This window comes from Lipotes vexillifer, unplaced genomic scaffold, assembly GCF_000442215.2.
Source record: "Lipotes vexillifer unplaced genomic scaffold, Lipotes_vexillifer_v1.1 scaffold916, whole genome shotgun sequence".
Lineage (NCBI taxonomy): Eukaryota > Metazoa > Chordata > Mammalia > Artiodactyla > Lipotidae > Lipotes > Lipotes vexillifer.
This window is the reverse complement of record NW_006798383.1, coordinates 4,530,268-4,542,414: the sequence shown is the minus strand read 5'-3', so window position 1 is coordinate 4,542,414 and position 12,147 is coordinate 4,530,268. Positions and strand designations below refer to the sequence as shown.

At 39.3% G+C, this 12,147-nt stretch overlaps 1 protein-coding gene across 1 annotated transcript in view; it reads right to left on the bottom strand.

Moving 5' to 3' along the window:
* CFAP58 (cilia and flagella associated protein 58) overlaps positions 1-12,147 on the bottom strand; it is a 110,515-nt gene that overhangs the window by 58,846 nt on the left and 39,522 nt on the right. Inside the window, exons 12-15 of the mRNA XM_007470461.1 lie at positions 10,533-10,673; positions 9,559-9,782; positions 7,008-7,119; positions 4,703-4,807 (exon numbers count right to left, since the gene is read on the bottom strand). Of these exons, the coding sequence (XP_007470523.1) occupies positions 4,703-4,807; positions 7,008-7,119; positions 9,559-9,782; positions 10,533-10,673 (582 nt within the window). The remainder of the gene's footprint in view (positions 1-4,702; positions 4,808-7,007; positions 7,120-9,558; positions 9,783-10,532; positions 10,674-12,147) is intronic.

The following is a 12,147-nucleotide window of genomic DNA, read 5'->3' as shown; positions in this document are numbered from 1 at the left end:
AGTACAGAAAAATGATGCAAAAAAAACTGGTAAAGCTATATGAATATCACACAATTTTATAAGTAAAAGCATTAAGGATTAAGGAGGGTTCTTGCATAATATTAAAGGAACAATTCACTAGGAAGAAATGTTAACTATAACCTTTTACTCACCTTGTGAACATAATCTAAAATGTACTTAAGGCCAAAAACTACAAGGAAAAACAGACAAATCTCCAAACTTTTTTTCTGTAATTAGGTAGACAAAAAAATTAGGAAAGATATAGATTTGGACAATGCAATTAACAAGGTTGGTCTGACGAACATCATATAGACTCTCGAATCTTGAACATTTGGAGAATACATATCTTTTTCAAGCACCTAGGCATTGGTTATAAAAACTGACTATCAGCAGAAGCAAGAAGAACTACAATTCTGCAGCCTGTGGAACAAAAACCACATTCACAGAAAGACAAACAAGATGAAAAGGCAGAGGGCTATGTACCAGATGAAGGAACAAGATAAAACCCCAGAAAAACAACTAAATGAAGTGGAGATAGGCAACCTTCCAGAAAAAGAATTCAGAATAATGATAGTGAAGATGATCCAGGACCTCGGAAAATGAATGGAGGCAAAGATCGAGAAGATGCAGGAAATGTTTAACAAAGACCTAGAAGAATTAAAGAACAAACAAACAGAGATGAACAACACAATAACTGAAATGAAAAATACACTAGAAGGAATCAATAGCAGAATAACTAAGGCAGAAGAACGGATAAGTGACCCGGAAGACAGAATGGTGGAATTCACTGCTGCGGAACAGAATAAAGAAAAAAGAATGAAAAGAAATGAAGACAGCCTAAGAGACCTCTGGGACATTAAACACAACGACATTCACATGATACAGGTCCCAGAAGGAGGAGAGAGAGAAAGGACCTGAGAAAATATTTGAAGAGATTATAGTCAAAAACTTCCCTAACATGGGAAAGGAAATAGCCACCCAAGTCCAGGAAGCTCAGAGAGTCCCATACAGGATAAACCCAAGGAGAAACATGCCAAGACACACAGTAATCAAATTGGCAAAAATTAAAGACAAAGAAAAATTATGGAAAGCAGCAAGGGAAAAACGAAAAATAACCCATAAGGTTAACAGCTGATTTCTCAGCAGAAACTCTACAAGCCAGAAGGGAGTGGCATGATATACTTAAAGTGTTGAAAGAGAAGAACCTACAACCAAGATTACTCTACCCGGCAAGGATCTCATTCAGATTCGATGGAGAAATCAAAAGCTTTACAGACAAGCAAAAGCTAAGAGAATTCAGCACCACCAAACCAGCTCTACAACAAATGCTAAAGGAACTTCTCTAAGTGGGAAACACAAGAGAAGAAAAGGACCTACAAAAACAAACCCAAAACAATTAAGAAAATGGTCATAGGAACATACATATAGATAATTACCTTAAGTGTGAATGGATTAAACGCTCCAACCAAAAGACACAGGCTTGCTGAATGGATACAAAAACAAGACCCATCTATATGCTGTCTATAAGAGACCCACTTCAGACCTAGGGACACATTCAGACTGAAAGTGAGGGGATGGAAAAAGATATTCCATGCAAATGGAAATCAAAAGAAAGCTGGAGTAGCCATACTCATATCAGATAAAATAGACTTTAAAATAAAGAATGTTACAAGAGACAAGGAAGGACACTACATAATGATCAAGGGATCAATCCAAGAAGAAGAGATAACAATTATAAATATATATGCGCCCAACATAGGAGCACCTCAATACATAAGGCAACTGCTAACAGCTATAAAAGAGGAAATCCACAGTAACAGAGTAATACTGGGGGACCTTAACACCTCACTTACACCAATGGACAGATCATCCAAACAGAAAATTAATAAAGGAACACAAGCTTTAAATGAGACAACAGACCAGATAGAGTTAATTGATATTTATAGAACATTCCATCCGAAAACAGCAGATTACACTTTCTTCTCAAGTGCACACAGAACATTCTCCAGGATAGGTCACATCCTGGGTCACAAATCAAGCCTCAGTAAATTTAAGAAAACTGAAATCATATCAAGCATCTTTTCTGACCACAGTGCTATGAAGATTAGAAATCAATTACAGGGAAAAAAACGTAAAACACACAAACACATGGAGGCCAAACAATACATTACTAAATAACCAAGAGATCACTGAAGAAATCAAAGAGGAAATCAAAAAATACGAGACAAATGACAATGAAAACACCATGATCCAAAACCTATGGGATGCAGCAAAAGCAGTTCTAAGAGGGAAGTTTAGAGCTATACAAGCCTACCTCAGGAAACAAGAAAAATCTCAGACAATCTAACCTTAAACCTAAAGGAACTAGAGAAAGAAGAACAAACAAAACCCAACGTTAGCAGAAGGAAAGAAATCATAAAGATCAGAGCAGAAATAAATGAAATAGAAACAAAGAAAACAATAGCAAAGATCAATAAAACTAAAAGCTCGTTAAAAAATAAATAAATAAAACTGACTATTTAGCTGGTCACAAAACAAGTCTCACTGAATTCCAAAGAATCAGTATAATACAGATCACAATGCAAAAAGTGAGAAATCAATAACTAAAAGATAACTTAAATAACTATATTTTTAGAAATTTAAATTTGTACTTTTAATTATCATAGGAGAAACAGTGGATATTTTTTAAGACTTACTCTCAAAATAGAAATAATTTTGAAAATAGAAAATATTTAGGACTAGCTGAAAATGAAAATACCACATTTCACAACCTGCGGGAAGAAATGAAAGTTTTTCAAGGACATTTTGTACCTGTAAATGCTTAGTTATATTAGAAAAGTAGGCTGAACATTAATGAGCTGAGCACCAACCTTAACCAGGTAGAAAAAGAACAGAATGAACCCAGTGTATGGTTAATATTATGGGCTTTGGAATTAGAAATACAAGAATAATTGGTCATTTATTTGCCAGGCATAATGCTAAGCTCTTTCAATCCTCCTTTCAACATGCCTTTTATTTTTAACATTTTGCCAATTTTATTTCGTCCATCCTCCATCTCCATAACCATGTGTCTCCGATCCCTTCCCCCTTTCTTCATTTCTTTGCTGGAAAATTCTAAAATAAACCCCAGACTATGTATCATTTCATCTGTAAATACTTCAATACATCTCTCTTATAAAAAGGCTTTTTTTTACAAAACATAACCATAACACTCCTACTACACCTTATAGAATCAACACTAATTTCTCAATGTCATCCAACACACATCCCATGTTCAGATTTCATTGACTGTAGAGAAAACAATGAACAGAGACACAGACCTTCCATGAGGCCAGCCACACGGAGGGCCCAGGCAAAAGAGGGAGCTACTGTTGTTGGTACATGATAAACGGTGACCGAGGACATTGAGGTGTCATGCTTTCCCCGTGTGGGGATTGAACGAGAGTGATGAAACCTGAGACTGTGACTGAGGACAGCTAAAATGAAGGGGGATAAATGAATTCTTTTAGCACAATTACATGCTAGTTTCTGTGCTGCCTGTAGAGTGAAGCCATGCTCTTCCTTTCACTGAATTACTCAGTTTCGTAGGGAGCTACTGAAGTTAAATGGTTACACTACTGGGGACAAGTAGCCTTATATTCTAGAATTCTCTACCAAGTGCTGGTTAATTTTATTACTGGGGAGAATCACAGGCTTTCCCCACACTGGAGTGCCCTCAGAAATCAGGGATATGGGCCAGGAGCAAAGTATAGGAGCTCTCTCCCCACAACTGGGGAGTTAGGACCCAGGCAGCCCAGGAGCATCTGTGTGAGTGCACGAAATAGGACAAGGTATGAGGTCAAAGATGGAGATCCTGAGCCATTAGTCTTGCACACGCTTAATGTCCCAACAACATCCCCTTTCATAGGTTCTATATTGTCCCATAATACAGATCAAGAACCTCAGGTGCAGAGAAGTTAACCTCACACAGCTACAGATTGGCAGAGGCAGGATTCCATCCAAACCAGGCCACCTAACACCAGAGCATACAGTCTTTATCGACACCAAACTCCTGAGGTTCATCTTCCTCATCTGCTGATTGGGGATGACAACCCCCAACCCCAGAACTGTGAAGAGGAATTGAGACAAGGAGATAAAGCCACCAGCACAGTATCTGGCACGATGATGATAATGGTGATGAAGGAAATGATGGTGGTGACAACTGATACTTGCAAAGATACAGGCCCACAAGGCTGTTACCATTGTTAATTGCTCCAGAATAACTTACTGCATAAAATCCTCAAAAAGATACCTTTCCTTCCATTTCACTCTCACAAACCTTCAAGAGGACATTTGCACTCTATGTGAAAGCTAGTTTTCAAAGTCAAAATCATGGCATTTCACATTATATGATGATATGAAGAAAAGTATTTAAAAGAATCTAACGAATAAAACTGCAGAGCAGCAGGGAGCTCACATTACCCAATGCAGTAAGTGTAGCCTTGAACTTAATTTTCTAGAATTCTTGAAATATCAGTGATGGCAGCATAAAAGACCAATTAATCAGATTGTTTGTTCTCTGTGTGTGAGTCCCTGTTGCCATCTACAGTTAAAAATGGGGCATGCAACACTGCCAAATAACAAATTCTGAAAACATTGTCCTGGAGATGATGGTGCTAAGAAAATATACTTGTTCGATGAGTACAGACAATGGAAATGCTACCTGAAGGAGCAGCTCTTTTTCAACCACCTCTTCTGTCTTGCTGATGAGACGCTTCTGCAGGGTATGAATTTTCTGTATCAGCTCAAAGGTACTGGGGTCACTGGCCTACTCAAGGGGAGCAAAATAAAGCAGCTGAAATTATCAGTTTCAAAGCACCTATGTAAAATAATTATTGTTCTGTTAAAATCTATTGCAAAGATGTAGACCCAATACAGAAAGAATTAGAACCAAAAAAATAAAAATAAAAAGTACAACAGATGAGACAGTCATCAAAACAGACTGATGTTTGGCTCTAGTTAGCCAATAAATGGAAAGTGAGTATGTTTATTCCACCAGGGGAAATAATAACAACAGCGGCAATAATGGTAGCTCCTGGACCAGATACCTGGTTCTCTGCCGCCATCTGGACACTATGCTAAGTGTTTTTCATACATTATCAAATTTTAGTCACATGACAGCCCTACTAGACAGTATTATCTTCCCCTTTTACAGATAAGGCAACTGAGACTCAGAGGAGGTCATTTACCCACACCGATAAAGGTCAGAGCTGGATTCAAGCCCAGATATGCCTGGCTCCAAAGCCTGGGCTTCTTAAGTACTATGCTCTGAGGTTTTCCCTACCATCATTTCTGTTTCCATAGGAATGAGACAGGGTTCCCTAATTCATTCGGTTTCAGGATTCTCCTTTCGTAACTGTCAACAAGAAGATTCATTACAGCCTATGATGGGGAAAGTTTCTAGGATGTGGACATCTGCTAGTAATTGGCAGCAGAACAGGACCATGGCATTTAGCTCTCAAACGGCATTATCAACCCGTAAGGCTCTGATGCGCCTTCAATAGCTATCTGTGTACAATTCAAATAAGATCTACAGTTATATATTGATAATTTGTCCTCTAGACGTTGAACCAAAGCTTTACTTTCAACTGTACTGACATTCTGAATTAATCTAGCAGCTAAATATTTTCAACTACCTCCCAAAGTCTCTTTTCTAATTTTTTAAATAGACATTGACATGGAATTGGAAACTTTAAAGATCTGCTTGAAAACACATGGAATAAACTAATGTGACAGTAAATGAATTTAAAATTTTCAGCTCCTTAGAAAAAGTATAGATACCGGTATATGTATAACTGAATCACTTTGCTGTACACCTGAAACTAACACAACATTGTTAATCAACTGTACTCCAATTAAAAAAAAAAAGTGCAACAATCAAAGCTACCACAAAAATAAATTAATTAATTTAATTTCAGCTCCACTTCCCCACTCATCCATGTTACTGTTATTTAGTAAGCTACTCCACTCTTGGCATTTGAAGAGGAATAAATGAGGGTCCAAAAGAGGTGGGGGGAGATATTCCATTGACTATGACTTTGCTTAAGAAATACTAAGCAGTGCCAACCGATATCCATATTTTGGAAGTAGATTTGGCACACATTCACTTGGCAAGACTGGATGTCGTTAAAACTCAGGCCTCATGCTTACATAACAATTTATAATGCATTATCCTTAATGCTTTCTTCATTTAAAGGAAAAAGTGAAAATGGAAAACAAAAACCTACTTGGCTGTTTTTCCCCCCTGCCCTGCTCTTTCTTATATCACATACTTCTATTCTCCCAACACCCTAATTGTTCACTGAGTCAAAGCCCCTTTTGGCACCCAGATTGCCGGGTACAACTAAAGGAGATGGGCATCTTTTTCTTGAATAAGCAGAGCTTGTCTGTTACTGTTATCTGCTGGTGGAAATGTCTATCAGGAGGTCATAAAATAAAATATAAGGTTTATTATCCATCACCTACCAATGGGACTTTGGCTGTGTTCCCAGATCCTAAAAAGAAGGAGTTTGACTAACACAATGCTAGTTCTTTGAAAAGAGGGCAAGTTCACAAAAGCCCTATTTTCTTTGGGAAATAAAAGGGTGCAAAGGCCAATTGAAAGATGGCGAAGACGCTGGTAGCCAGCGCAGCTGAAGGCAATTAACCATCCAAGACAAACAACCGCAAAATAGCTGGTTGACCAAAAACTGCTTAAACAACAAAAAATAATAATAATCAATGTCAATTGGTGAGGCCAGTTCACAGCTTTCACTGGGTCTTCTTTAGGCAGAAAGGATTTTGTCCAAGACTTTTAAAAACAAAACCCAAATCTGGAACAATCCAATTTACATTTGATCTAGCCTTGGATTTTAGGTGACAATGGCACAGCATTAAATAAAACCATGCTTCTTATTGTGCTTTAGGTAAGAAGACAAGCAGGTTAGAAGGAGGTTTGGGGGTGGGAGGAAGGCTCCCCCGAATGTTACCTCGAGCTTTCTCCATCTGTGCACATTCATGGGGTTCTCCAGTTCCTCCTCCAGGGCTCGGCATCTTGTCCTCTCCTTCAGGAATTCCCTTTGCGTGTGAAAAAGCTCCTGCCTGAATAAGACAAACTTTCTTTTGCAAAGAAGTTCTGCGCCCATTTGAATATCCTTTACGTGCCCACTGTATCTTACACAAAAGGCTGGGATTAGAGAGACTTCAGGACCACTGAGACGAGCCTCCTCATCTGCAAGATGATATCAATTCTTGCAGAGTGCAAACTTCAGCTTTAGCTTCCAAAAAAAAAAGTACCAGAGCTTCAGAATTATGATTCTGGATACCCAAGGAATTTTAGAAGTATACGGAAAGAAGAGGGAGGAGGTAGATTATGAGGATTTCAATATATTGTTCAACGTGTCTAAATGTCTCCTACAGTAGCAGAAGAAAACAAGCCACATTCCACCATGAGGTATGGCACCTGAATGCAAGAGACTGAGGCTCAGGTGAGAACCTGACATCAATTAGGGCAGTGCATCACCACCCTGATGGCATACTGGAATCACCTGGGGAACTTTAACAACATACCTTTGCCTGGACCCAACCCCCAAAGGGATTCTGCTTTAATTGGCCTAGCATGCAGCTTGGGTTTCATAGATTTTTAAAGTCCTGCTGGTAATTCTAATGTGCAGCCAGCATTGAAAAACACCAAATTAGAAGTGATCTTTTCTCTCATGTTCCGCCAACTACACAGATGGCTGAAAAAGTCCCGAAGAACCAGCTCTGGCTCAAACATACTTCTAAAATCTGTAGGAATCTCTAGTTAATAGGTAACGTGCTGGAGCCATCCACAGTATCCAGTGAGCTGGCTGCCACCCTATTGAAAGAGAAGCTCTGCTGGGAGGTGGAGAAGAGGCAATTACTCGCGTTGACACGGGCAAGAGGATGTTATTATCTGTCCTCATCTGCTGCGGTGTGCGCAGATTACTAATACTAAGCCATCTCTTTTACTTAATTGCTTCATTTAAACCAATAATACAACTTCCCCTCATTAGCAAGACAAACCATTAGAATTAACTGCATAATGTTCACTCAACAGGGAGCTCAAGCTGCTTAGAATTAAAACCATATTTTTAACACTACGATTTTCTAGAGTGTCATCAGTAGCGAAGGGCAAGTTAGCTACTATTATTGATGGCTTCTTTTGTACCAGACTCTGTGCTAGGCATATTACGTTCCTTTTCGTGTTTAATTTTAACTGCAAGCCTTAAGTTCAGATAAGTGATTTGCCCAAGGTCGCACAGCTTGTAGGTGAGAAGTCTGAGATTGGAATTCATGCCTGCTTGCCTCCAGTATTTTTATTGTCTTCCCATTATAAAGAAAGGTAAAATCTATTATCAACAAACCAGCAATGTTGACTGAGAATGGGTAGAATTCGGTCCTTTGCGTATATAATAAAAATAACACATGGCTGGCAAGTTTAGTGATGGTCCTGGAGATCATTCAATAGCTACTTAGAATGAACCCATTTGTCTCCAAAATGTCAGTGGTAGCATCTCTGGATAGTAAACTTATGAGAGATTTTCTAATCGCGTCTTCATAATTTTTCTGCATGTCCCATGTTTTCGACAATGTATCGGTACTACTTTCATCGTCTGAAATATGAGCAACTCTTTAAAAGATAAAATAGAGTATTGATCTATCCAAGATGGTGGCAACTTCCCTTGATATTCCTGAACATATTCACTGCATTTAAATATCAAAACTATCTAATTCAATTAATTTAAGAAGTAGATCCAAACTGTGTCCTTGTCCCAAGGTGGCCAAGGATACTGTTCATCTACAAGTCTGTGGAGACTAAGACAGCTACTGTGAAAACACCAGACCTATTATGTGGTTTCCTGCAATTGCCTATATAAAATATGGTGATGTTTTCCCAAAGGGAAAGTAGATCTTGTATAATGTAAGATTTAAAGCAAAGAGAAGGCACACTAAGCTCAAATGAAAGCTGCAGAAGATAAATCAAGATTGAGATGTAAAAACTGGCCGCCTTCTAAGGAAACACAGTTTTCAAACAGTGTAAAATTAAATTTTTCCCCTCTTTTCATTCTGCATGTAATTCCAAGAAAAAGACGTGCAGACGTTACCAGGATTCAATTTAAATATTGATGCTCCATTTCTTGCATACTGCCTTATTAAAGAAATTCTAAAAAGCTCACTGGGGGAATTTTTTTCTGAGTTGTAACTAGTTTGTGGTTATGATTTGACTTGAAATTTCTTTTTCTAAATCCAGAATAAAGTTTTCAAAAAGTCCTTTTGCACTTGCTTATGTTCCCCTGAAAGGAAACCAGTTCATTTTTTATGACATAGAATGGGCACGATATAGATTCTGGATTATGGAAAAGTTGTTTTCATTATCTGCTAATCATTTCAACATAAAAAAAATTATTTTATGCAACTTGATAAAGACCTTCAATGAACAACAGGAGGAACACAAGGTCATTTCAGGAGCTCCCCACAGAGTGCCGTGTGCTCAGCTCCCAGGAGGTCTTCTATTACCTGAGTTCGTCAACATTAGCCACACTCCTGGCAAGAATCCCCTTTTCCCAGCGAAGCTTCTTGATCTCAAGTTTGAGGATTCTCATGTCCTCCAACCTCTGGTTGTACTGGCTCTCGCCTTTATTCAGCACGGACTGCTGGATCTTGATCTTCTCGTAGAGCAAAGCCAACTCATCATTGCGCCGGACTAGCTGTGACCCAAGAATATCTCTCTCGCTGATGACCTAGAAAGGTAGGGAAGGGCACGGCCACCAGGGGACAAAAAGTCCCACATTTCATCATGGCAGCAGCATTCAGTCTGTCAATGAACACCCATCCAATGGCCACATGTGCTAGGCACCCAGTGGGTGAGGCCCTGGAAATAGCCTGCTAGACAACCAACACTGGACTCCTCCCATGAGAGTTGGCAGCCTTGTTGGAAAGAGTACAACAAATAATCCATAATAATAATAATACAATAATCCTTGGCCCATGCATGTTTGCTTGGTTGGTTTTCTCCAACACATTATAAGTGTGTAAATTTGAATGCCTTTAGGGTGAGCTAACTCTTGCCAAGTTCTACTATTCCTTACTGTCTTGCATTAGCCAATGTCTCCTTTTTTTAACCTGCCAGATCTCTGAAAGCATTTAAGTTTCTAACCCCCAAATTATGTAATTATTCATTGTAGTTATACACAAGCAATTATATTATGCTGGAATGTAATCTCCCTGAGGACAGGGACCTTATTTTCTTGTTGGTCAGTGTATTCCCCAGAGCCTAGAGGAGTGGCTGACACATAGTAAGTGCTCATAAATAGGAGCTGAGTAAGTGAATGAATATTTCATAATTAATCAACAGAAGGTGGGCCTCTGGGGCTGTTCTTCTGATAGACTGAAGAGAAGAGCTTAGAAAAGAATGAGGCTTTGTGAAGAGCCGCATCAAACAGTTGTGTCTGCTGATAAGGTCTGCAGGTCTGGTGAGGAGATATTCTTACCTGGTCTAACTCCTTCTTCTGTCTCAGCCTCTCCCCATCAGCCTCGGCAATGATTCGCAGGAGTTTTCTCTCTTCGGCTTCCTGCTTTTCAATGAAGTGTTTGGTCTCCAGCACTTGTTGTCTCAGCTTCTGCAGCTCAGCCTGACAAAGAGTGAAAGACCAATTTCGCTCTGTAACAGCACAAACCAGGACGGCAGGGCCCAGATTTAGATAGACAGTGTGCTTCTTATACTTCCCTGTGATGTTTCATTTAGCATGGTTTGATCATCCTCACAAGCAAAGCAAGCTTCACACACACACACACACACACACACACACACACACAGCCTGTAAAGAAACAACAGTGCACATTAAGGTGATCATGTTTTATTCTATGAGTTGTGCCCTTGAAGGGATTTTCCATCATTTTTCTATATAAGTATAGCAGGGACCTCATTGGTATTCAGCAGCAGTTCTCTTACCAGCTAAACATGGGGAAAATTCACAAATAGTGCAGAGAAGGATGTGGGGAGCAGCATGGTGGGGGGTTGGGTGAGGGCAGCTCTGTATGTACCAGCTCCTATAACGGTCCTAACACCACCAGCATATCAACTGCAGAGATAAAGCCTATTACAAGCAACACTTAAATTAATAAAGATAGCAACCAAGGGTCTATCATATAAAACATCTTGATGGAACAGAAGAGATGTTATAGTATAAAAAGACATATAGATCCTACTCTTAAGACGATTACAATCTAGATGAGAAGATAAGATATTTAAGTATTATGCAAATATTAACAAGTCCAGGCAATAATGTTCCAGGATCTTTATTATCACACAGACAGTGAATTGATGCTACAGGAGGCCAGAGGACTGCAGTTGTTAGCAAGGCTTCCTGGGAGAACTCAGATCTTGAGGCTCCTGAGGCTACATGGAAATCCTAAGAGTGATGGGGAAAGCATGCTATGAACTAGTTAATTTTCAGAAGGAAAATTCCCCTCATCAAAGGACACATTTGCTTCAATTCCACAAGTATATTTGTGGCTCACAATATCCCTGGCATGATATTAGGTATTTTGCCTCAGTACTCTTATCCCAATTTCACAAATGCAATTACAGAGACAAAGAAAAGCAAATCAACTTGACAAAGGTCACACAGCTAATAAGTAGCAGAGTTGAAATTCCATCCTAGATCTTTTGATTCCAAAGCTTTTGCCCCCTTTGCTATCACCACACAATAGTTCCAATTCAAATACAGAAAATGAGTAAGACGTGAGGGATTCACCACCCATCGAAGATGACAAATATAACCAACTACACTACAGTGTGGAAATGCTCTCTGCTGTGTGAAGAAGGACATGGGAGAACAGGAAAGAGTTCCTATTTCTTCTTGGGGTTTAGAAGGAAAAATCAGTCAGGGCTTTGGCAGTTGACAGTTATTTCTAAAATGGAGAGGTTATGTGCTGGGGAGAGAGCAGTCAATGGTCAGGCTTGTGTGAACAAAGGCATGCAAACTATAAAGTACCTGGTGTGTTGACCAGACAGCAGAGTATCCAGTGTGGCTGAGTTAGAGTATGAGGTAGGGAATAGCAGGAGGTAAGGCTGGTAAAACAGCTGAGCTAACCTGAGAGGGG